Here is a 27,880-nt window from a genome sequence, read left to right as displayed (position 1 = left end):
TAAAAACAAATAAAAGCTATCAAACCTGCTCTAAAAATGAATTGAAGCAAACTGAATTAGAGAAAAATAGAGTCAAAACTAAATAAAACTAAACTATATGAATAAAAAAAATCTGAATCTGAGCGGGCGACTCAGTGGTGCAGTGGTTAGCACTGGTGCCTCACAGCAACAAGGTCCTGGGTTTGATTCCAACACCAGTCGACGGGGGTGTGACCTTTCTGTGTGGAGTTTGCATGTTCTCCCCGTGTCTGCATGGGTTCTCTCTGGTACTCCGGCTTCCTCCCACCATCCAAAGACATGTACTGATAGGTTAATCGGTTAATCTAAATTGCCCATAGGTGTGAATGTGACAGTGATTGTTTGTCTCTATATGTTTAGCCCTGCAATGAACTGGCGACATGTCCAGGGTGTACCCCGCCTTCGCCCCTATGTAGCTGGGATGGGCTCCAAGAGACCCTAGTGAGGATAAAGCGGGTTCAGATAATGAGTGAATGAATGAATCTGAACATATTCCAATAGTAGATGGCTCGGTATATAAACGTCTTTTTGAGTGCATTAGTTCTTGGCAAAGTAAAAGTAGCATTAGAGGCTGGTCTGGTGTTCAACCCATGTCTGTTACAGGTGAAGGTGAGCAGCAAAAGGAATGAATGTTCGTTAAGGTGTTTGTTGTTTTAATCATGCATTCAAGCTCTGATTTTTTTTTTTTTTCAACATTATTTCTATCTACTTTTAGTTGCAGATGCTGTTAGTTGGTCATAAACTGCAGTCAGGTTCAGGAAAAATAGCAATTTTAACATTAAGCTTAAATGAAGACCGTGTAATTCTCAGGTGCAGTGTGTCGAATCAGTGTTATTAGATAGAGTAACAACTTCCACATTATCCTGATGTAACCTTTTGGTTGAGTGGAAGCTTGTCAACAACACCCTGAAGCAAGTTTCACAAGAAGGCAGGGGTTTATAGAGGAGGATATGAAGGCAAATGAGCTGCTTCCAGTTTGAATCATGTGCCTTGTAGGAAAAGAAGTTGTTTGCTACATGTTTAAACAGGATCGGCAGCAAGACGCACACGTTTCTGTGTCACTGAGGTTAACAGTTAACATGTATGTGGTGGAAGAGGAGTGGTGCATGTTGTGAGGTCGGCCTTGGACATGAAGGACAGTTATATGACTCCAGCCTGTGTGGTGGTCTGAGGATATGGGAGCTGCATTCTCCCAGCAGGAGCTGAAATAATGGGCTGTCATCCAGGAATATTCCCCCCAGCATGTGAACACAACAACTCAAATACAACCTAACATGTCTGCTCAGACGTGTGCCAACTACCAGCTGTAAGAATACTGATGGATTAGATTTAAATAGGGCTTTTCAAGGCGCCCAAAGCACTTTACATCATTGATCCATTATTCATTCACTCTCACATTCTCATTCTGGTGGTGATAAACTGTATGTATATCCACAGCTGTTCTGGGGCAGGCTGACGGAAGCACACCAAACAACCCCTCTGACCACCACTGAACATTCATATGCATTCATACACCAGTGTGAGTGACACTGGAGTAGAGCTGCACAATATACGGCTAAAATTTCCTCAGGGGGTCAAATGAGTGTCCATTTGTGTCCAAAAAAACAGTTGTCCTAAAGTCACAGAAGTGTGTGTAAATAATGCTAATCCATTTGTGCACAGACTACTGATATTCTTTGACAGTGGAAGCTCTATTTTCATAAATATTGGATTTGGAATAGCACGTGTATGTGAAAACTTTTGCTGGTGGACGGACGTGACAGTGGATGGACGTGACATTACCCATGATGCTCTGGTCAGTCCCAGTACTTTATTAGGAATAAACTTCTAGACTTCCTATTGCTAATTGTGCTCTTCTTCATAAATGTTGCTATTGTGGATCTAAAACAATCCCAGCTGACACAAAAACACTAAATGTGTCAGTGGACGGATGTGACATGGTTGTTGTGGATCCCATCATACTGATGCTCTGCAGCCATGTCAGCGTTTACACTAATGATCCCTGTGCAAAAACTAGGAGCACTATTATTTATTGGATAGTTTAGCATCAGACTAAAGAGGAAAGAACAATATAGAATTGTTCTTTCTGTATAAAAATGCTTCTTATTGTAAAAGTGTTGATGTAAACAGTGCTGTGTGCCATTCTTCATGTATGTGTTGGTGGAACAGAAGCAGGATGGATCAGCACCATACTCCAGATTGAACCTGTACAAATAAAACATGTGATATGGAGGAGAGAATCTGGGAAGAAAAAACTGGGGAATCCAAAAGAAGAGAAGATTTGTTTTTCAGCTCAGTTCAGTTCAAATAGAACTTGTCCATTTGTGACATGAAAATATAGCATTAATTGTGCTGAAATTGGACATTTTGGAGCTGAAAACATAGTTCATATGAGCATCAACATGTTGAACAGAACTGAAATCCTGTCCATTTGAACAACTGTCATTTACCAACACAAAGTTCCTTTGGATTCACTGAGACTGATTTAATATGAACACAGACACACAGAAGAGCTCTGAGCACATTTTAGCCGTATACCATTTGAGCGTCGTCATCACAATGTACATGTGTGCAATAATAATAGTAATGGATTAGATTTATATAGCGCTTTTCTGTGAACGCATACTCAAAGCACGTACAGCGGATCCATTATTCATTCACTCACACATTTTCACTCTGGTGGAGTTAAACTACAACTGTAGATGAGGGTTAGGGTTATCATCTACTGAGATACTGAAGCACTGACCTCATTCCCGACAGCAGCAACTGACAGGATGTGAAAAGATATAGAAAAAGGCCGGTGTCATATGATGTGAATCAGTCTGTGTAACAAGGACGGAAAATGATTGTATCAGTTCATGTGAATTCCATGTTTACAGAATGTGACACCAGAGTCACAGCCAAAACGTATGCAGCTGTGAAGTACTGAGTAGATGTCTGTGCAATTAGTTTAAAGCTGTGTGCTCAGCCGCAGGTTGTTTTTCTCTCTGTTCTATGGAGCAGTCTGTACTCCTGTTGTTTAGAAAGAAGCTGTTGTCTCCCAAGTGTGTGTCACGTGTTTGTGTACATAAAGCTGAGTTCACACATAAAGATAATCAGCCTGTTTTTATCCTGATTTTCCCCCTTCTGGACCAAGAACGGCAAACACCAGATTTTTTTTATGTTTTATCAGATTATCCTATAGTTTATCCTGTGGTCTGAGGTGTGTTAAGACTGAATTTGTTCTGATAATCGACGGTTGTAAATTTTAAACTTTCTTTTTTTCTTCGTGTGTGCGGGGAAAGACGATGACTCCTGAGTCATGACTCGGTGAATTGTGACGTGGAACAGAATGTAGCCAATCAAGAGGTGAGCTGACTGAGGAACAAGGAAGAAGGTGGGAATTAAAAACAAACTTGGCCGACCTGAAACAGATAGTTCGGTGGAAATTCAGGATTTTTCCGTCAAAAATAGTCCCAAGAACACCATCCTTCCCTCCTCTCATATGTCCTCTTTCGTGTTTTGTTGTCCGGTCGTTTCTATGTTTCTTCTTCATTTTTTTTGTTATATCACATTTGATCACGCGAGATTTCTGTCTTGGACTAGATTCTAGATCGGTGGTGAGATTGAATTGTTATGTGTTTAGATGATTGGACCACACCACACACAGTACCATCAGAACTGTTCAATGTCTGGTGTTTTATCTTCACGTGTGGGGTCTGGGACAGATAAAACATCTCTTCAGATTTAGAAAATCCTTATGTGTATACCCCGTTTAAGTGTGAAGTGTCAGTGTATGAGTGTATAAATGTGTTATTGAGGTTCAAGTAAACACTGGTAACATGTTTTCTTTTATTCATTGTTGGTTAAATGGTCAGAACCAAGGTTATTATCGTTAACAAAAACTAACAAAATGACGAAAACTAGAATTGTAAAAACATTTTTGTTAACTGAAATAAATAAAAACTATAATTAAAAGAAAACAAACATAACTAACTGAAACTGTATTGTGTGTTTACAAAACTAACTAAAACGGATAAAAATTATGGATAAAATTTGTTTTCGTCTTTGTCAGTGTCGGATTGATGGTTTTCCCCTGTAAGTCGCTTTGGAAAAAAGCGTCTGCCAAATGCGTAAACATAAACATAAACATAAAATCGATTTATTTCACTCGAGTAATTTTCTGTGCTGTCTCCATACGACACTTTTTGGTCCGTCGCTTGTGTTCACTTGTGGTTTCCAGTCGTCTTCTGGTCCCCACTCTACCTGGAAACATGGAGACTAAAGTTGGGAGAAAGCAGCAGAGTCCTGTCTGGGATTTATTTGAATACGACCACAGAGAAGAAGAGAAAAGAGACCACTGAACTACAACTAAACTAAGCATTTAGAAAAAAAACGAAAACTAACTGAATTGGAGAAAAAAAGTCCAAACTAACTAAATAAAACTAAACTAGAATGAAAAATCTAAAACTACTAGAAACTTGGTCAGAATCAGAATCTTCACCATCAGTTTGTCCAAATCTTACATTAGTAAGATCTCAACAGTGTAGGTATCAGTCAGATTCCTCTGGACCAGAAGTGCCTACAAAAAGCCGTTCATGTCTGTGTGTTTTGGTTATGTCCATTGCATCACACGCTTGTTTTCCAAGAATGCACACGTCATTAAAGCATAAACATTTACAGCCATGGTGAGGTTTGGTTATGTGGGAGGTTTGGGCCAAACAGTGAGCGGGCCTTTACGTATGTGCAGAGGAATGAAGGTGGTTGTGTCATCTAAGTGTTGAGCTACAGGCCGGCCTGGCAGGCCTTGGCACCCGCTCCTACACATCTGTGACCTCATGTCCTGTTTCTGCGCACACGCTCACAGCTTCAGGTTGTCCTCCTCATTCTTGTTTTTGAGTGTGTGTGTGTGTGTGTGTGCGCGCGCTGTAGTTGTGGTGGTCTTTAAGATAGTAGAGGGAGCTATTATCTTTAGTCATCCTGACTAAACCCCTATCGTCATGGATGTAATCAAAGAAAAAAAAAGAGAAATCCTAACGTTCTGGAAGAGAATCAACATAAAATACACGGATTGGTTTGAATCCTGTAACAGAGAAAGGTTCAGTTTCTAAGTATTTATTAAAGCTAACTAGTGAAAACCATCAATAGTCAAATATAACTCGCGCATAAAAATTGGCCTAATGGAAAAATGACAATTTCACCAGAAGTCACATTTTTCGATTAAAAGTTTTTGTGCTGGTAAGAGGTGGTTTTTCGGGCATAGTGCAAATGGTATATCAGACAAAACTGCAATGGAAAGACCTCTTTTTGCAACGAGAGTCATGTGAATAAAAAAAAAAACAAAAAAAAAAAACAGATGATGAGATACATTACAACAAGAGAAGAAGAAGAAGAAACGTATGTGTATGTGTGGACACAGCAGGAAAAGACATTATTTAATTTAGTAGGAGATAGAGGGGGAATATATAATAATAATGAATATATCTGTAAATAAACACCATATTTATGTTCATGTTTGTGGAATGACTTCTCGTGTCATCTCACGATAATAAATAAACTAATCATCGCATTTGTGATTTAATGGAAAAACCGACATTACGCACGTCTGTTTTTTCGACATTTAGTAATGTGGGTAAAGTTTTGCGCAGATGTCTAATGAAAAAGTGACTAATGTAAGTGTTTTCTATTCTCCTTTGTCTTCTCAGAAAATCAAGCTTGCTGCCCTGCGGATGTACACATGCTGTGTAGAGAGAATCAACTATGACGAGTTCTTCGAAAGTAAGTTAACAGCGTGTCCGTGTCTGCAACACAAAACAGTTTAATTCAGTTCCATATTTAAATGCTTCTGCTCTGACTTAACAGTTTGTAAAAATGTACCACATGGAAACAGCAGACTTTCACTTCATTTATGATCCTAAACTGTTCCTGCAGATCTGTGGCTTTGGTCATACAGCTCAGATAGTGCTGTTTATAATTAGACGTGGAGGACAGTATGTATATATTAGAGACTTTACATTTCTAATGCAGCGTTTTCACTACATGGAACCGGCACGACTCGACTCGGGTACCAGGCAGAGGCTGCGCTAGACATTTTTATTGTCTGTCATTTTGTTAGAGTTGTAAAAGTTCTGTCATAACATTATTATGCGTCATTTCAAATGTAATTTTTAATGATAATGAGATTTATTTAGTAGTATTTAATGCTCAAAAACATATCAATAATACAGTGACTGTAGTTACTGCTGGCAAGGGACGTAATGATTACCGGTATAACGATAAACAGCGGTAAAATTGCAGATGGTTAGTATTAGCGTTTAAATTCTAATTCTCATGATAACCGTGTTTGATTACCGCACTTTTCCGGAGAAAACGCCGATGTAAAGATCTGCTTTAATGTCAAATATCAGAGTATAGTTTGAATTTATTACAATTTTAATTTTATATACCTAATATTTGGAACCAATATTCACTTTTTAAGTCTTTGAAAAGGTTCGTTAAACATCTGTCTGTTATTTATGCAATAAATTATATACATTTTTCAAATCGGATTTTATATATTTTTGTGTTTTATGTCCTTTTTGTGTTTTTATGGTAGGTTAAAGTGAAAAAATAATAGACAGATGATATAGATGAAGTTGTGCTGAAAAAACGGATCCCAAACATGGGTATAGTAAACATTTGTTTATACAGGGTGGGGAAGCAAAATGTACACTGAACATTTAGTTGTTTTTTCTCAGCAGGCACTACGTCAGTTGTTTTGAACCCAAACATATACTGATGTCATAATCATACCTAACACTATTATCCATACCTTTTCACAAACTTTTGCCCATATGAGTAATCAGGAAAGCAAACGTCAAAGAGTGTGTGATTTGCTGAATGCACTCGTCACACCAAAGTAGATTTCAAAAATAGTTGGAGTGTCCATAAAGACTGTTTATAATGGAAAGAAGAGAATGACTATGAGCAAAACTATTACCAGAAAGTCTGGAAGATACTATTAAAGAAGAATGGGAGAAGTTGTCACCCTAATATTTGAGGAACACTTGCACAAGTTTCAGGAAGCGTGTGAAGGCAGTTATTGAGAAAGAAGGAGGACACATAGAATAAAAACATTTTCTATTATGGACATTTTCTTGTGGCAAATAAATTCTCATGACTTTCAATAAACTAATTGGTCATACACTGTCTTTCAATCCCTGCCTCAAAATATTGTACATTTTGCTTCCCCACCCTGTATAGTATATAAAGGCCAAATCAAAAGGACTGAAAAACAGACAAAATAGACTCAGACCACTAAGGGTTAATATTTGAATGTTTCTGGCACAGAAGGGACATTGGGACTATGATTGTATTTGTTTTGTTGTTGTTGTTGTTGTTGTTGTTTTCCAAAATACAATTTGATTAAATTATTTCAGTGTGTGTATCAGTACTTTTTGAACATTTTGAGCACAGTTTCAACAATACTGCGATAATAATGATAACTGTGATAATTTTGGTCACAATAACTGTGAAATGAAATTTTCATATGGTTACATCCCTACTGCTGGCTAATAAACATTATCAGTATTACTTACTTGCCCTTCATCCTCCGCCGCATCAGTCCATCTTTTTTCACTGTGTTTATCAGTGCCATCACATTTACTGGGCTTTTGAAAATAACTAAAGAGACTGTCTTGATAATTTGTGCGTGCAAAGTAGCATCTAATTTTGGCTAAAGTCAGCTAAACAACGAGACAAGACTGGACAATGAGTGATTAATATGCACACTGACACCCACTGGACGGGGGGGTACTACAGGTGGACTAACGGGGAGTCATTTGAAAGAAGTACCGCTGTTGGAGTCCTGCACAGGTCCACTTTATAAAAACCCGCTCGTACCTGTGTTCATTAGACCCACAACCCGACCCGTGATTAAACACATTGTCTACACAGTAACTGACTTTTAAAGGCTTTATTTTTGGCCAAAATACACACCATCAATAAATCTCTAATATGTGCTGCTCAATGACATCTTTGGCCGGATATAAACAGAGGTGACGCTCACTTCAAAATAAAACAAACCGGCTGTGGATCAACCACCCATCTGGTACCTGACCCAGTGCAGGACTCTGTGGTGTTGTGTTCAGCGTAGTTGTGGACGGTGGCGCTGTAGGGTTCTATACAGGTAGGATGCTGTTATGGACTGTTTGATGCTTTGTTAACAGACAGACAGACCAGCGATCCTATGAGCAGGTTCTGTTCAGTGTTGTGTGAAAACTTTCTTTGGTAGATTGTATTTTAATCTGTCAATATGACAGGTGGCCTTCAGAATTTTCCGTCTTCTTTAAAAAAAAAAATCTGTCAATGGTGCAGTATTTTTGGTTAACGCGAACTCTGGTACCAGGTCCTATTCCTGGAGACCATTTCCTTGACAGGATACTACCGACTTTACGGCACCTGGTCGTCATAGCGATGCTGCATGTAACTTGCATGAACTCTGCTCAGAGTTGCTGATAAACTTGTTCGTTGCGTGTTGTCCTGTCAACTTCACGCTAAATCTTTTCATCGTCCACCAAAGACAGAAATGTCCAAACCTCCTGGACTGACCACTCTGTCGTTCTGTGGGCGTTCATCATGGATTCACCCACTGATAGATTTACTGTCCACTTCAGAATCTGTTTCTTTTAAAAAGGACATGTCACATATTGATGATGCAGTGCCGCAGAGACTCTGACCAATCAGTGGTCTACAGTGTTTACACATCATATTTTAGGATCTCTTCACCTGTTTTGGAACCTTGGCTGAGCAAGTACTAAAAAACTGGCAGGTCTTGAGGACTTGAGACTCGACCAGACTGGAGCGCGAGCGGATGGCAGAGTGAGCGCGAGCATCGCGAGAGTCGGAGGGGAGAATCAACGAGATCTAACATGGCGGCGCCAAGTGTTTGAGTAAACAAAGTGAACGCGCGAACTTTAAAAGGATATACTAAAGGATTTACACTGTTCCCGTTTTAAACTTCATTCTCCGATCATTTGTCATCACCTATCCGGACCATAACATCTCTACAGTGGAGGACATAACAGACCTGGAAGCATTCATCGACCACTACTACAACTGGCAGATCAACATGGACCCAGACTCAGCCAAACCCAGCTCCAAAAGGCGCAAGACAGACTCTTCTACGGACACAGACGATTTACAAACTACTGAAATTGAGGTCAGTGTCCTTGCAAGCATAAACAAAAAACTGGACTTATTAGTGTCACTACACGAAGAGATTAAAGATATACGCAATAGCCTGGAGTTCGCCCACCACAGCATCGTTACTCTACAAAAATCAAACGAGGACTTACAAACAACAGTCAAAACACTCGACGAACAAATACACGCCATCTCCAAAGAAAACAAGACTCTGAAAGAAACTATGTTGGATTTACAGACCCGCTCCATGCGTGACAACCTCATCTTTTCTGGTATCTCCGAGCAAACCCCCGACAACCCCGAAAGCCTCATCAAAACCTTCATGACAACTCAACTCAAAATCCCCCCCGACACTGTTCAAAACATTACGTTCCACAGAGTACACCGCTTAGGTAAACCATCATCCAAAGGACCCCGACCCATCATCGCAAAATTCGAACACTTCAAACAAAAAGAACTGGTCAGAAGCAGAGGAAAGGAACTCAAAGGAACATCATTTGGACTCAACGAACAATATCCACATGAAATAAACGAACGTCGGAAAGCACTGTATCCCATCCTCAAAGAAAACAGACGAAACAACAAACGCGCATCGATCATAGTGGACAAACTTTATATCGACGGACAATTATTTCGCAACTCCAAAATCACGCCATGGCTCTTCTGAACAATTTGCAATAGACTCATACATATAACTGTACCAACCCTGCATTTCGAACTGTAAGACTCATCCCCGACATCGCTCCTAGGGAAAAAAAAAAAGAGTAACCGCCTGCTTGCCCTATAGAGGACTTATACATCTACCTCACTGTTGTTTCTCTCTCTCTCTCTCTCTCTCTTCTATTTATTCTCTCTCTTCTTATGTGTGTTTGTGTTGCTTACATGTTATGTTGATGTCATTACTCACCGTTATGTCTAGTTATGTGTTTAGTCATCTCTGTTTAATGTACCGAAAATTTGTGGCAGTTATAGCAACCAGCCCCCCTCCCTTCCCCCTCCCTATTGACTTCTTCTCTACATCTTATTCAAGACAAGATATACCAAACACATAATAATGCAGACACTTAATCTGGTTACGTGGAATGTACGTGGCTTCCGTACACAAACTAAAAGAATCCAAATCATCAATCATCTCATAAAATTAAAGGCTGATATATGTTTTATACAAGAAACCCACCTTACAAACTCAGAACTACAATATATTAAACTCAAACAATTCGATAAAATATTCTCATCCACGCTAAACACAAAACAAAGAGGTGTTTCTATCCTAGTCAATAAAAATATCCCATTCATCCATAACTCATCCATCATTGACCCACAAGGAAGATTTATCATTGTTAATGCATCTATTAATCATACAACATTCACATTTGCAAACATTTACGGCCCTAACAATGATGACCCATCCTTTTTCCATAACTTTTTCTCCTTACTATATAATTCAGCAAACATCATCATAGCCGGAGATTTCAACACCGTCATTGATCCCACAACTGACCGCTCTAGCACACCAGGTAACACAAGACACTGGCACTCAACGGAAATAATCAAACAATACATGAAGGAACTTGGACTTGGCGATAGTTGGAGAATGAAAAAACCCATCAGCTAGGCAATATTCATATTTTTCCTCCCACCATCAGTCTTCATCTAGAATCGACTTATTTCTTGTAAGTAACTCAATTACCCAGCATATCCAAGAAAACACAATCCATCCCATCATAATCAGTGATCACGCTCCAGTCTTCTTATCAATAAAAACTCAAACACACATCAAGTCCCCCACAAGGTGGCGATTCAATACGTCACTTTTAGAGGATCCAGAATTTACCACATTAATCCAGAGAGAGTGGACATCCTTTCTAAAGATGAATGACTCTCCAGAGATCTCACCATCACTTTATGGGAAACAGGAAAGACAGTCATTAGAGGAATAATCATTTCATATTCATCATATAAGAAACGACAGCAACAGGAACTAGAAACTAGTTTAGAAACAAAAATCAAACACCTTACACACCAACTAACCAGCAATCCTGTGAAGCAAAACAAAATGAACTAGCTCAACTTAAAACTCAATTGGAAAGCATCATACACAAGAAAACACAATTCATCATTCAACAACTCAAATATGAAAACTTTCAGTACAGTAATAAATCAAGTAATATCTGGCTAATCTATTACAACACAAAAAAGAAAAAGTAATAATCCCGGCTATACTAAATTCTACAGGTACAGTCACACATAACCCACAAGAATCAATAATATATTTCACAAATTTTACAGCAACCTCTACTCTTCAAATAACAAACCCAGTCAAACAGAAATAGACACATTTTTAAATAATCTCAACCTACCAACAATACCATCTGATTTAGCCCATTTTTTAGACTCACCACTCAGCCTCGAAGAACTACATAAAGCTTTGCTCAAAATGCCGAATAATAAATCACCTGGACCAGATGGATTTCCTGCAGAATTCTACAGACATTTCTGGAACATATTATCACCACTACTCTTCAGAGTAACTACAGAAATAAAAACTACCTCCATTATACCCCCCCACATGAACACTGCTATAATAACGTTACTGTTAAAACCCAATAAGGACCCAACACACCCCTCCAGCTATCGTCCTCTCTCACTAATCAATACAGACCTCAAAATTATCACAAAAACATTAGCAACTAGAATGGAAACAGTCACTCCAGTCATAATCCATCCCGACCAGACAGGCTTCATTAAAAATAGGCATGCCTCAGACAACATTCGCAGACTTTTTAATTTGATCAACACATCACAGCAAAAACACAACAAAACCATTATTGTATCACTGGACGCAGAAAAAGCCTTTGATAAAGTAAACTTGACCTTTTTATTCTCCACCCTCCATAGATTTGGTTTTGGACAGTCATTCATCCACTGGATAAAAACACTGTACACTTCACCTAGGGCCACAGTTAGCACAAATGGGATCACCTCACCAAGCTTCACACTCCACCAGGGCACCAGGCAAGGATGTCCACTCTCTCCATCTTTATTTGCAATTTTCATCGAACCACTTGCCATAGCCATACGACAGAATGATAAAATCAAAGGAATACAATACACAAATTCAGAACATAAACTTAGCTTATATGCGGACGATTTATTATTACATCTACAAAACCCTTGCACATCATTACAAGAAACATTCAAAATAATCAACAATTTCTCTAAAATCTCACACTATAAAATAAACTGGAACAAATCCACTATTCTACCTCTGACTGGGGATGCCTGGGATTCTGCAGCCCAAGATCCCTCACTCCCACTCCACATTGGTAATATTAAGTATTTAGGCATTAATATTTCCTCCAGGCTGTCAGAGTTGTTTAACCTCAACTATACTCCTCTGCTGAAAACCATAGAAGATGATTTTAAACGATGGACCAAGTTACCACTTACTCTCACTGGACGCATTGCAACTGTTAAAATGAAAACCCTCCCACAAATTAATTACCTATTTTCATTACTCCCCATTACTCCCACAGACAACTGGTTTCAAACATTAAACTCTTTAACAACTCAGTTCTACTGGAAAAATAAAAAATCAAGGATCTCACTTTCAACATTACAGAACTCAAAACCACAGGGCGGCCTTGAAGCACCAAACTTTCTGTATTACTTCCTGTCAAATCAATTACAATATTTACTCAAATGGATCCATAAAGATAAGCACAGTATACCATGGTTACAGATAGAACAGAATCATTGTAAAACTACCTCACTCTCAGACCTCCCATTTCTACCACAGTCAATCAAGAAACAGGACTACTACAACAACATCACAATCTCCTCAACTCTGACAGCCTGGTGGAAAGCCCACAAAATCACTAAATCATCACTGGCACCATGTAGGCTCACCCCAATTTGGCACAACCCAGACTTCCAGCTGTACAACACTCCTGTTTACTTTCCATCATGGCAACACAAAGGCATCACTCACCTCCACCACTTATTTGAAAATAACCAGTTCATATCATTTAATACACTTATCCAGAAGTACGGGGTTGGAAGAGACCAGTTCCTCCAATACCAACAATTAAAATCCATCATTAAATCTAAAATCAACATATCTAACAACATATTACAGTCTTCTTATTTAAGTGAAGAAATCTTTAAAATTACAACCCCCCAAAAAATAATTTCAAAAATGTATAAACTTTTTTCATTGTCAGAAACCTCCATAACACTCCCAACCACCAAATGGGAAAAGGACTTGGCTTTACCTTCCAACCCTGATTTCTGGATACAAATCAATAAAAACATCTTTTCCATGACCACCAATACAAATTTACAACTCATACAATATAAAACCATTCACAGAATACACATCACTCAGGGGAAAATGTTTAAAATGGGGCTGATTAGCACAGATATCTGCTCACAGTGCACCCTGGGTCACACAGATGATTATCTTCACGCCACCTGGTCTTGCCAGCCAGTTCTTTCATTTTGGATAACAGTCACAGAAACACTCTCGTGTATCTTGGGCTGCAGAATCCCAGCATCCCCAACGCTCTGTTTGCTGGGGGACTTGACACACATTACAATTCCAACTAAACACAATAACCCATTACTAATTTCTCTGACCATCGCCAAGAAAATCATTTTTTCAAAACTGGAAATCAAAACACTCCTGCCATATCACCCACTGGACAAATTTACTCTCAGAACACATATCAATAGAAAAAATAACAGCCTACAAAACAAACAGTATATCAGCCTTTGAGGAAACATGGAACCCCTTCACAAATTATCTAAAGTCCACCCAGAACTCGTACCAAAGCAGTAACCAAAACCACAGCCATGTACAGGACCACATATCAGACCACATCCAACCCATAACAAACATTTTTTAATTGACATCATCCACATTAACTTCATTTTCTCTCTCTACCTCCATATACAGACAAACCAGGATCCCTGCTCCCCTTCATTCCCACCTACTCTTCTTTCTCCCCCTTTCTCTCCCCTCCCCTCTTTCTCTCTCAACCAAGCCCCACCCCCCCCCTTGCCTTTTTCCTTTTTTTTGGATTAGAAAGTAATATTTTTATTGTTATCATTATCATCATGTTAACATTATTATTATCATATTGCTATTTACATTTCTGATCTTTTTCATTGTAATATGACGTTGTTTGTCAATACTCTGTCATTGTTGTTGTTTTTTGTTTGTTTATTTGTTTGAGTTTCCTTTTGTTTATGTGTTGTTGTTTTTCTGTCCACATTGTCTTGTTAACTATCACCAATAAAAAAAAAAAAAAAAAAAAAAAAAAAAAAAAAAAAAAAAAAAAAAAAAAAAAAAAGTACTAAAAAACTAGTACCAGGTACCAGATTCCAGGTTCTTTTACGTAATGGAAACACACAAAGGTCAAGTGGAGTCAGTACCACATAATGGAAACACAACGTAAGTGATTAGACCAGATTTGTGTGTCCAGACGTTAAAACTACTGGAACCGTAGCCTTTTGGGAGGAGCCACAGTTTAGAAGGTTGGAGAATTGGCTTATGGCTGAAGGGTTTCCGGTTCTATTCCACGGACAAGCAGATAAATTATTGGCTGATGTGCCTGTGAGCAAAACACTTCACCTCCCATTTGCTCCCTGAACTCCTGACTAGGGCTGTGTATTGGCAAAAATCTGGTGATAGAATACAAATCACAACACTAGGATCATGATACTGTTAAAATGGCAATTTTTTGTTTCTTTTTTTAAATGATTATTTCCTTGAAGAAAATCACCAGAAATCTGCACAAATACTAAACACATTTCTATTTGATCCCAACAGGATCTAATGTTATATCACAAAATGTTCCTGTGTTCAAACTGAAATTCTGTTTTACAGACATTTCAGTTTCAGATCCTGTTCAAATGTTCAGATAAAGAGAGGAAGAGGGGCATATATACTATTAATAATATTTTAGGGAGAGGGGGTGGGATTAAATAAATTGCACTTCTTCCCACCCCTTTTCAGGCATGTAAATGGAACTATTGTGCTGTTCTGTCTAAGATTGTTATGATTCTTGATATTTGTATTATTATGTATGTTTTGCTAGTTTGCATATATGTAAAATTTCATTGCATGTTTGGAATAAAATACTAAATCACAGTAAATCACATATTCTATTAGTTCATAACTAACATCATAACATTATTTTTGTGCAATCACAACAAAGAAACTAGCATTATTTAATAAGAGTGTTAAATAAAAATAAATAAAATATAAACAAAAAAGACAAACAAAAAACAAAAATGAACCTCCACAATATCTGCATTTGAATAAATACCTAAAAATATTGATGCAGTACTTTTTAGTATCGATACAGTATTGTGAAATGAAATATCTCGCTATATTGCAGAACTGGTATTTTCTTACAGCCCTAGTCCTGACGTGGCAGCTCACTGCTCCTAGTCTGCAGTGTGTGGTGTGTTCCTGCAGGTTTGAACCATCCATCCATTATCCACCGCTTATCCGGGGCCGGGTCGCGGGGGTAACAGTCTAAGCAGGGATGTCCAGACTTGCCTCTCCCCAGACTCCTCCTCCAGCTCTTCCGGGGGGACACCGAGGCGTTCCCAGGCCAGCCCAGAGACATAGTCTCTCCGGCGTGTCCTGGGTCTTCCCTGAGGTCTCCTCCCGGTAGGACATGCCCAGAACACTTCCCCAGGGAGGCGTCCAGGAGGCATCCGAAACAGTTGAAGGTTTGAACCAGTGACAGGATAAAAACAGAGGGTGAAAGTAAAATATATTGACAAACAAAGGCTCTGCATTCAAGAATTCTGTCATTGTAATTCAACACTGATGATGTAGCTTTCCAACACCGAAGCATCAGGAACGGATAACCAGGTTAAAGTCCTGGTGCAGAAATCCTCATTCCCATCCTGCTGTAGTCCATAGTGTTGTTTAGGAGCAGATGGGCTTCTGCTCTGTAGTTCCATCAGTCAGGGTGTGTTGTTGTGTGTTCCATATACACAGAAACTCCAAAGGCACTGGGAAATCAGATTTGAGTGTCCGGAACATCCAGAAATCTGATTGAGGTGGTTTGAGGAGATTTTAAAGTGTGGTTGAATCCAGTTGGCAGAACCTGATGTGTGTGGCATCATAGAACATAACAGGGTGAAATGTCAACAGTGTGACCACCCACCAGGGCCCAAAGGCATCAGGCACAGACGTTTATGGGAGTCATGTGGGAGGACTCCTACCCTGGGATGGCCGTGGCTTCTCCTCCTACCTCTAAGATCTAGTGACGACTGCTGAGAAGCACTGGCTGTTCTACCGAAGAATACTTTCAGAAATATGAATAACTTTTTAAAGATATTTGGTTAATTTTAGTAGTGAAATTACAGACAATAACTGGCAGAAAATACCAAAGTTCCTCATTAGTGTCAGTGTTTTACACTGTCTCATATTTGTACATGAATAATGAAATAATAATGAGCCATTTTTTTCATTTTCCGATTGTGGATTCTCAATTGAACATGAAAAGAATGAATGATACATGGATTATTGGGGTGTGCCAAAAAATCAATTAATATAAAAATTGCGATTCTCATTTACTACGATTCAGAATTGATTTAAAATGTCCCAAAATCGATTTTAAAAAAACAAATGAATCTGCCGGCAGTCTGCCTCTGTTTTGTATGCATGACGTCCTGATGTTGGCACGCGCCGGTTCTGGAACATACACATGTGTGGTAAACACTAAAACAGAGAGGAAACTAATGGAGGAGGTAGGGTTAGCGGTTAGAGTTAGCGATTGGTGGGATTAGCTATAGTACTGTCTATAGATGGAATTAATATTGAAAGGGTGTCTGAACTTGGCTTTTTGGGAGTAATCCTGGATGAAGGTCTGACATGGAAATCCCATATTGCACATGTGAGGAAAAATATGTCTAAGAGTATTTTCATTCTAAATAAGGTAAAGTATTTGTTAGATTACAGGGCAATGCCAACACTGTATTGTGCATTTATTTTGCCATATATCAGCTACTGTGTGGAAGTCTGGGGTAATACATATAAGAGCAACACAAAGCTATTGTATCTCCTACAGAAGAGAACCAACAGGATTATCCATAAAACAGATCAGGAACACACTAATACATTACTGATTGATTCTGGATTATTGAAATGGCAGGAGCTAGTTCAGCTACAGACATTACTTATGTTCAAGGCCAAAAGTAAAGCAGTACCAGCTAAATTACAAGAACTGTTTGTCTTCACTTCAGAGAATGAAGAGCATAGAAGGAAAGGTTGTTTCAAACACCAGTGTGCACGAATGACTGTGAAGCACATGTGTATTTATCAGTGGTGGGTGTGAAACTGTGGAATTCTCTTTATAATAAGCTGAAGGACTGTAAAAACAGATTCCAACTGAAAAAAGTGTATAAAGAAAGAATAATGAGATTCTATGAACAGGTATAAGTTTTACATTTTGCTTTGTATTTGTTTTGCATCTTGTGACATATTTATTTCCTTATTTTGGTCTGGTGTAATGTTTTTGCATCATTTCGCTAGGTACATATTTACTGATGTTTTGTACTTTCTGGACATATAGTTTTGCACTTGGTTTTGTATTCATTTTTTTATTTTCTTTGGATGTATTTAGTTTGGTTTGTCTGACTTTATACAGTATGATTTTGTAGCTAGTTGTGTTTGGCTAACCATTAAGGCTGTTATTATTTAGAGGGGGGCAGGAAATATCAGATTTTCTTCATCCTGCTCCTTTTCGAGCATGGGTGTGTACATGTTTGTTTACTGGATGATTATTGAATGTTTACTGATGAAATGCACAACCATGAACGAAATAAATGAAATGAAATGAAATGAAAATGAAATGAGCTCAGTCTGTCAGCTGCATCAGCCAGAGCTGAAGGACACGGTGCAGAGTCAGACACCAGAAAAAAAAACCAAAACACACTGCTGTGCCTCACCAAACTCCTGCCAAGCATGGATAAATGTTTAAAACTGAATAAATGTGAAACAGACATTTGAATGTGTGCATTTGTCATTCTGTCTTTAAAGCAGACTGGAGTAGATCATGAGGATCCTTTGTACACCTACAGATATCAAATCATTATGAATCAAATTGTTTTGAATTTATAATCACTTTTGAATCGAATTGTAGCCCCAAAAATCAGAATCGTATCGAATCGTGAGACAGTAAAAGATTCCCACTCCTAATGGGTTTTATTAAATACCTGCCTCCTCTGTAGAACCAGCTCGTTTGTGCAGGTAGATCTTACACACTTGTCATTTAAATGGTTCATCTGAGCTGAAACACTTATGGTTCTATCATCACTGCTTTTATAGACGGACCAGAGTATAATACATGTGTTAATGTTGTGTGTGTGTGTGTGTGTTTCAGAATGCTCCCTCCCTGACACACTTAACTCCTGGTTCCTGGTCGCCCAGCTGCATGTATGGTAAGTTACACGCGAACACCACATCTTCTGATCCTCTGCTTTATTTAAATGTGCACTTGTTTATTTTTCCTCTTTCATCCTCGGTCTGTTTTCCACTGTCCTCTTATCCGTCGTTTCGTTCAAATGTTGTGCGTGTTAGGATGTGTTTGGTGCGGATGCGTCAAGAGGGCAGAGAAGGAAAGTACATGTGCCGTTACGTTGTTCACTCCATGTGGGAGGATGTGGACCAGAGGAGCAAAATCATGGGGGTAAGTTTGGTTTGTGTTTAAACCCTTAGTGGTCTGAGCCTGTTGTGGCTGTTTTTCAGTACTTCTGATTTTGCCTTTATATACTATACACTAGGGCATTAGTGACTTCAGATTTTTTCAGATTGACTTATTTGTCAATAAAGTTGAAGTGGAGTCGACTTGTCGTATGATGACGTCATCACACTGACAGCGGAGGAACAACACAGACACAGAAGTTCAACAATGAACAACTGGTACTGACGTTCACTGGAACATGAACAATGTACAGGAAAGAGCAGAAGAAAAAACTAAGACACAAGCATCGACAGTTCTTCACAGACATTGAACCAAAACTAAACACAGACTAACACCTGGAATTATCTGTTAAATTTAACTGAACAACATAAAGTGGGAAAAAGTTAAGACAGCGGCAGAAAAGACACACAGCATGTTAAAGAAAAGAGTGCACTGTCTGAATGAACTAAATGAACAGAATCGTCCAAACCCACTGTGTCCACAGTGTTCTTCAGTCTTGGTGGTGCTTCCATGGTTCAGAACATTAGACCGCACTTTAAATAGATCACAGTCACTTTAGTTCCTACTCTGAGTCGTCTTCTTCCTTCAGTCTTGGCCTTGCGCTAGTGATGCACAGGTGTTTTTTTTTTTTTTTTAAACCCGCTTTGTGGAATTCTTTAACCCGCCCCAGAAATAAAGTGACATTTTTTGGACCCGCACCAACCTGACCCAGGTCCGCTGATCCACACATCACTACCGCTCACTGCGCTGCATATTTTCATGTATAAAGATGAGAGTATCCACATGAGCTGAATGAAGGCTAGTGCACTGTCGGGTGATGGAAGAGAGAGAGAACAACACACGACTAGTCGACTCCAACAGAGCAACGTCGACTTGTGCCACAGACATCGACGTGTCAACAAACCGACTTTTCACTTAATGCCCTAGTATATACAGAAATGTTTACGATACCCATGTTTGGTATTGTTTTTGGTTTTTTTTCAGCACAACTTCATCTATATCATCTGTCTATTATTTTTTCACTTTAACCTACTATAAAAACACAAAAGGACAAAAAACACACAAAATAGATAAAATCCGATTTGAAAAATGTATAGAATTTGTTGCATAAATAACACACAGATGTTTAACGAACCTTTTCAAAGACTTTAAAAGTGAATATTGGTTCCAAATATTAGATATAGAAAATTAAAATTGTAATAAAGACTATACTCAAATATTTGACATAAAAGCAGATTTTTACATAGGCGTGTTCTCTGGTCCCCCCCCCCGACCCCCCCGGTCCTCCTGGTTTCCTCATCTGGTTCAGGTGGGGGTCATCCTCACTCTTACCTGTGATGCTAATCCAGTCTGTGGATTAGAATCTGCAGATTCTGCCAGTTTTTTCTGTTTTGAAAAAGGACAAAAAATGACGTAGATATGGTCAGAAATCTAACGCCCCCCCCACTTCATTTTCATACTTTTATCATGTTAGTTTGCTCTGGTTTCAAACCGTCATATCTTCAGTTGTATTTACTCTATTAACATCAAATAAAAAGTGGGAGAGTGTTTGGAGTCTGCACTTTTGATTGCAGTTGTCCCCAGTGGTCTACATGACCAACTCCTGACACTGCGACGTGTTGAAAATGCAGTTCCATGTCTGTGTTCTTCAGTCTCAGTCTCTTTCCTTGTTCTCTTTCTTTCCTCTGATGCAGTCACTCTGTCACAGCAGATTCATGTGAACAGCTGATGTTGGCTGGATTTGGTACTGGTGTTATTTGTTACTGGTATTATGTGGGTGGACATGGTGTATGATATTCTGTTCATGCTTTCTTTTCTTATATTCATCATTTAATAGGTTGTATGTATTTTATTTATTTATTTTTTTGTAGTTTTGTTTTTTTTTGTTTTGTTTTTTTCTCTCTCTTCTGCCCAGTTTTACTCAGTTCTGGTTGTAGTTATTGTTTCCATTATAATTATCACCATGGTTGTTACTGTTTGTGTTGTTGATACTTTCTTGTGAGGGTCTTCGCCACCTTCTTCTTTCTTGCTCTCTCCCCCCCTCCCCCTACCATCACCACCACACACACACACACACACACACACACACACACACACACACACACACGCGTCAGATCCAGCATCGAAATGTGGTTCAACAAAACTCATAATAAAGTCAGTAGAATATCAAGGGGAGCCTCATATACTTTATGAAGTTTCCCTTGGCAAAGCAAATGTGTTCAGCACCAAAAGGAGACAGACTACCATTCTGCTGTTAGGATGAAGGACAAGACAAGTAAAAAAAAAAAAAAAGAAAATGTCATGTGACTAGGTGACTGTGGACTGTTAAGGGTTAACATGTGCCCTTGTGTGTGTCCTTGTGTTTGGACCTGCACAGCTCAGTCACCATCCACAGATCCTTCAGCAGGATCATGTGGCAGCGTGCCTTAAACACATATTACACATACACACAGATCCTCACATGACACAGACACCCTGATGTACAACATACCCGTGACCAGAGATAAAGCTAGCATGTGCTAATTTTAGCCACCCTAACTGAACATCTCTACCGGGAATATCATATGGCAATATTTGCACTACACACAGCATAAAACCACAATTAACCTTCAGTGGTGGAAAACATTTCAACATATGGAACTTGTGATGAAAGTTTCCAAATGTCTGCCTTGTGTCAGGGTGGTTGAAATAAACCCAGTCAGTCGAACCAATCTATTTTATATGGTTGAAATTAATAAACCACAGGTTGTCTCAGTTTACATTAAATGTTCTCTTTGTTCCTGTTAATATCTCCAAAGCAATGTTTACAGCAGAACTAACGTCAAGCAACTAAACTCTAAACTGTTTTTTTTGCTTCAGAGCACATAATGTCATTCTGTTGCATAAATATTCATTATTTTCCAAACATTTCCGCTTTGGCCTGACACACCAGTGCATTAAGTTTTATTCGTGCTGTTGCATGCTACATAGGATGCAGGTTTAGTTTATTTAAAGTTTGACATCAGCATAATTGTGCCAACAGTTGTCCAGCTGAATCCCCAGAGTGGCTCTGGCTGCACACAGACTTCAGCCTCTATTCTCTGTCAGTGGAGCAGCACACGCTCTAATGTTGGCTTTTCAAAAACACTCTCATACTTAAATCTGCAATTAACGTGGAGAGGTGATGTGTTTAAAAACATACTGTTTTCTTTTTTTTTCTTTTGGGGGGGGGGGGGGCTTTTAGATGTAATTGTGAAAGGTTTTGGATGAACACTAGTGCACTAAGGCAGTGCATTAAACTGAGGATTTTCTGCAGTGTTAAGAATGACACATACGGGGAATTAAAAAAACACAGATATTTGATATTAGAGGGATATTCACAGCACTTTAGTATCGGTCTTCAAAATTCATGTTCCCTATAACTTTGAAAATCTATATCTTTGTGATGTCTCAGTACTAGAACGGAGGGAGGATACAAAATTATTGACTAAAGTCCAAGCCCAACCCCCCCCCCCCCCCCCAAAATTACTTTTTCAACCCTGAAAATGTGGGGTTTTTGTCAATTTTCAAACCTTCTTCACTTTTGATAAAGTACAGTGTGTCAGTCTGCTCCTGTTGGGCCCTTCAGTGTGTTTCTGTGAGACATGTCATGTCTTCAGAGTGCTGTGAACTACAAAAGGTCCAATTCTAGGTCAAAGGTCACCCAAATGGTCCAAATGCATATTTGATGGAACTCAGCTGTTCATGTGGGTTCTTCTAAATGTTGGGCTCAGGTTCTCTCCTCAGAACACATCTACTGACCACAAACAACTGACATTCAATCAGACACATTCAGCACAACTGTTTCCTCATGTATTCTGCACAGACATGAAAACAGAACGGACAGCAGTTTGACAGCACTGACATTTACATGAATATGTCCTGCTGGTGACCTTTAACCTCCAACATGACCTTGACATCAGACTGTTCCTAGTCCACAGTACTCTTATGATACAGTCTGGCACTGACAGGATCATGAACTGTCCATCATGAACATATTTATACACTGAACCGGACCAAAGAGTGGAGGAGCTGAAAGAGGAGATTTACAGAGTTAAAAAAAGTAACTTTCAGGGTGGTGGTGGGTGGGGGTTTGGATGAAAATTTCAAAAAAATTACACAGGAGTGCTTAGAACATCTTGTTGCATCAGAAAATCAGGGCTAATGTGGTATTTGATATTAAACCCCCCCCCCCCTCCCATCCAGTACATGTGTGTCAGAACAAGAACATTACACCCCCACTCACATGTACACATACACAAAAAAAAGGGGGAGGAGGAGGTCTGTCTACTTACTTAACATTAAAATAATTTATAAAGGGCTGCCAAATTGAATAAAATAACTTTACGTTATCTTTTAGTGAAAACTGGATTTTCTCCAAATGTAAGTGTTGCAGAATGTCTTTGATCAGAGCCTGAGTTGGAGGAGTTTGGTTCTTCCAGTTGAACAGAATAAAACGTCTGGCCGGTAGTGTCACAAACTTCAAAAGTGAGGCATTTTTACCCGTCCACTTCGGTTCCTACAGTTGAGGAATAGTTCCATTTCCACATTAAATATCTTGGCAAGTTGACAGGACCAATATTTTCAGAAATATTAGTTTTTTTGGAATACAATCGCCTTACAGTCACAGAAGTGCAGTACTACACTATATGGGTTTTTCTAAGGCCGATGCTGATTTTAAAAAATTCAGCCGATTTTTTTTTTTTTTTAGGCTGATATATAAGGCCATTTTTTTTTGTTTATTTTTTTTAATTCTTTGTTTATTGGGAAAAAAAATTAATACAGAACTTCCCTTATGGGTACAATTCAATTTCCACACTTAAAATGGAAAGAAGATGCTAATCCAAGATTTTAGTCAAATGTAGAACAAATAAAATAAATAAATAAAGAAAAGTGGGCTGGAGGAGAGGGCTTGCTCCAATACTTCATCAAGATAAAACACATTAAGCTGTGTAAGTTTACATTAACCTAAACAGAAATGTATATCATATAAATGTTTTCACATCAATAAGACCTTTTTTTTTTTTCTTTTTTTTTCTTCTTTTTTTTTTTTAAAGTACATTGACTGTAAAATACCTTTGAAACACTCACAGTTAAGATTTTTATGCAGCAATATAAATGAAATTATTAACACACGTACACAAAGTACTGTTTAAACATTTATTGAACTTCCAGTGCTGCCCACACAGGTGCCTGAGCAAATATCTAAGAACATTTTTACTACTGATCAAATATTGGTTTTAAAAAAAATAATTATGCCCGATATTGGAAAAAAAAAAATCAGCCTATCAGTCTACCTCTAAACAAAACTTCATCAGTATGTGATAACAAATATAGTTCTGTATTGAAATGTTGCAAGTTTCAGGTGTAGATGAGGTTCAGGTCACTTTTTTCTGGTTAAAAGGTCTAGTTTTCTGTTCTGAACAAACACTAAATCAGAGTCACTTGCATTTACTAGTCAGCGGCAGCTAAAGACCACAGAACCGTCATATTATGTGTGATGTTAATGTAGTGGGATGGTTGAGCCGGAGCCAAGGTTAAGCAGGCGTTTCACTAGGAGCTCTTTAGTTTTGCTCATTTTGCTTCGTGTGACAGAAAGAGGTCAGAGATGAGGAATTACAGTGTGGTTTGTGAGGTCACTGTTGGTGTGTGTGCATGCATGCATTGGGCGGAGCGGGGGGGTGGGGGTGGTTGGTGTTGCAGGTGTTTTCACAGCTGTGTGTGTGAACTTTTGTCAGCGTGTGTGTGTACGTACATTCAGGCATATATTTGTACGTCCTGGCACAAGCGCACACGTGACAGAGGCTGAGAAATCCTCCTCCGTTTCCACCAAAGCTAAAACGCGACCAGAACCACCTAATCCACAACAGTTGTGGTTAGGGGTTTTCTCCAAAGTACAAAGACAGTTTCAATTTGAGTGGTAATGAAATAAGTCCAGTACCCGCCGTTCATGCAGCTTTAGCCTGTGACCCTGCGTAAAGGACAACAGACAGGAGACTCCTTTATTTAAGCCGAGAGCGCTCTTTATGAAAGTACACACCTGTGGTTGGAGGCATTTACACCAGGGCTCTCCAACTCCTGTTCTTCCAGGTTCCACATTCAGTCTGATCTGATCTGCAGTGGACCCAACCAGTCAAATAAGAACAGAAGAACCTAGAAATAATGACAACTGACAATTTATGTCTGTGTTTGAGTGAAAAAAAATTCTTCTCCCACCCCTTGTTTTCTTCAGTTTCTTGTTCACTTTAATTCCTGGTCCAACTACAGGTCCATTAGTTTGGACAAATATAATGAAACCAACACAAACAGCTCGTAGTAGTTGAATGTCACAGCTGATATCTATGCATTGAACATGTTTCCTGGATAAAAACCCAAATCCCTTCAGTTCTTCCATCAGTATCTATGTCATTGTACTGACAAAAACAGTGCTTTGATTCATTCCAAGTTTTCTGTTGTGTCTGTTTTAGTCACATGACACACACAGGAGTTAGGACTGGAGTACATAACCAGGGTGTTTATGACTTTGGATGGAAAACATTTTCTGCAACCGTACATTTATGTTATCAGTATACAGAGTGATCATCTTTGAGGTTGAGGCTCTTACACAATCTAACTCAGTTTGCTTCTAGTTTTCTCTGGTTGACGGAGGCCTGGGCTGTGTGTGATGCTTTCTGTTATTATCTGGCAAGAAACTGATTTTGAACCGACATTATTAAAATATTTACAACGTCTAAATCAGGGTTCTCAAACTCCTGTTCTTTCAGGTTCCACATTCAGTCTGATTTGATCTGCAGTGGACCCAACCAGTAAAATAAGAACCTAGAAATAATGACAACTGACAATTTATGTCTGTGTTTTAGTGCAAAGAAACTATATGAAATTGCTTACTTTTATAAACTATCAAAACAAAAAAGATGTGAATAATCTGAAAAAAATTACATTTCTTCAGAAAAATCTGTGTAATTTTCTCAGTCTTCTTCCTCCACTTCTCATTAGTCCATGTGCATTCTGGATCAGATCTCCAAAGACACTAAACACTGAGGAACAGGAAGAAAAGAGTTCAAACTGGACTGAATTTAATACAGACATTTCAGGTTGGACACATTTGTTCAGGTTAGTCACATTTTATTGGTACAGGAGAGTTTGGAAATGGAAAGATTTCAGAATTTAATTTGATTTTTTGACTAAAACAAAGACAAATATTTGTACAGGGTGGGGAAGCAAAATTTACACTGAACATTTAGTTGTTTTTTCTCAGCAGACACTACGTCAGTTGTTTTGAACCCAAACATATACTGATGTCATAATCATACCTAACACTATTATCCATACCTTTTCACAAACTTTTGCCCATATGAGTAATCAGGAAAGCAAACGTCAAAGAGTGTGTGATTTGCTGAATGCACTCGTCACACCAAAGTAGATTTCAAAAATAGTTGGAGTGTCCATAAAGACTGTTTATAATGGAAAGAAGAGAATGACTATGAGCAAAACTATTACCAGAAAGTCTGGAAGATACTATTAAAGAAGAATGGGAGAAGTTGTCACCCCAATATTTGAGGAACATTTGCGCAAGTTTCAGGAAGCGTGTGAAGGCAGTTATTGAGAAAGAAGGAGGACACATAGAATAAAAACATTTTCTATTATGGACATTTTCTTGTGGCAAATAAATTCTCATGACTTTCACTAAACTAATTGGTCATACACTGTCTTTCAATCCCTGCCTCAAAATATTGTACATTTTGCTTCCCCACCCTGTAGTTGTCATTATTTACAGGCATAATGTAATATTATTTTTTCCCATCAAACCCAGTAGTAAATCTGCAGTCATTCTTTTTTGTGGGTTCTTCTGCTGTTGTTATTTGACTGTAGATCAGATTGAACCTGAACTAAAATGAGTTCCACAGCCTGGACTGTGGAATTTATACACTTTGGAAATTCATCCCAGGGGTCGGACTGGAACCTTTGGGGGGACGCATTTGGGCCCTGGACACATGTTTGACAGCCCTGCTTTAGGGCCTTCAGCAGACCTCAGCAGCGTGCTCACTGTCCTCTGCAGACGCTGGAGTACAGTTTGAACGCTGCTTTACCGTTATCTGTTGGACGAACACACACAGGCCTTCTTTGTTTGAAGCGGGCACACACTGCACACGGCGTCCACACTGGAGCTCTGCATTAGCACCACATGTATTTTTACAACACACCAGCAGGACCAGTGATTGGAGCGGCTCTCAGGTTTCATGCTAATTATGGAAAGGAGCAGTAAAAACATAGGTCATTTTCTCCATGTTCATAATTACTAAACTCTTCAACAACTTCAGTTTTCTGTGTTTTTTTTTTCCACTGTTTGCTTCCTGAACTACTGCTGGATCTCAGCTCCACCAGACCTTCATTAGATTCTGCTGTGGTTTTATTACCCCTGGGCTAATGTCTGGACCCAGGGCTGTTGTAGTGGTTTTGTCATCTGTCTGTCCATTCAATGATGTAATCACATTATCTGAAGAATGCACAGGGTTCATACGAATATTTGAAATCCTGGAAAATGCTAGAATTTCAATGTTGTGTTTTCAAGGTCTGAGAAGTGCTTGAATTTTAGTTGAAGTGCTTCAAAGGGCTCGCAGTTATAACTCTGTGATGTGATTTATTCATTTGTTCAATTCTAATCTTTATTTCAAACATGTAGACAGTGAAATCAAAAGAAAACCAACCAACAAATATCAGTAATAATACACAAAAGGTTGATAAGTGAACAAAAGAGAAAAGACAAAAAAAATTTAAAATAAGTGAAATTAAACATGCTCGAAAAGGAGTAGGAAGACGCAAAAACTTATATACTCTTATCCTCAGTCCCCAATTTATTTTTAATATTAACTCTGCCAGGTTACACGGCAAGCTAAAAGCTACTTACACAGAAGTGATACACTTTGAAAAATAAAACTTTACGTCAAAAAAGT

General features: G+C 38.7%; 1 protein-coding gene across 1 annotated transcript in view; it reads left to right on the top strand.

Moving 5' to 3' along the window:
• LOC115416094 (ubiquinol-cytochrome-c reductase complex assembly factor 1-like) overlaps nt 1–27,880 on the top strand; it is a 58,246-nt gene that overhangs the window by 18,280 nt on the left and 12,086 nt on the right. Inside the window, exons 4-6 of the mRNA XM_030129801.1 lie at nt 5,703–5,775; nt 18,588–18,645; nt 18,785–18,893. Coding sequence (XP_029985661.1) covers nt 5,703–5,775; nt 18,588–18,645; nt 18,785–18,893 — 240 coding nt within the window. The remainder of the gene's footprint in view (nt 1–5,702; nt 5,776–18,587; nt 18,646–18,784; nt 18,894–27,880) is intronic.

Source organism: Sphaeramia orbicularis, unplaced genomic scaffold (assembly GCF_902148855.1).
Source record: "Sphaeramia orbicularis unplaced genomic scaffold, fSphaOr1.1, whole genome shotgun sequence".
NCBI lineage: Eukaryota > Metazoa > Chordata > Actinopteri > Kurtiformes > Apogonidae > Sphaeramia > Sphaeramia orbicularis.
Note: the sequence above shows the minus strand (reverse complement) of the source record. Positions and strands in the feature narration are given on the sequence as shown.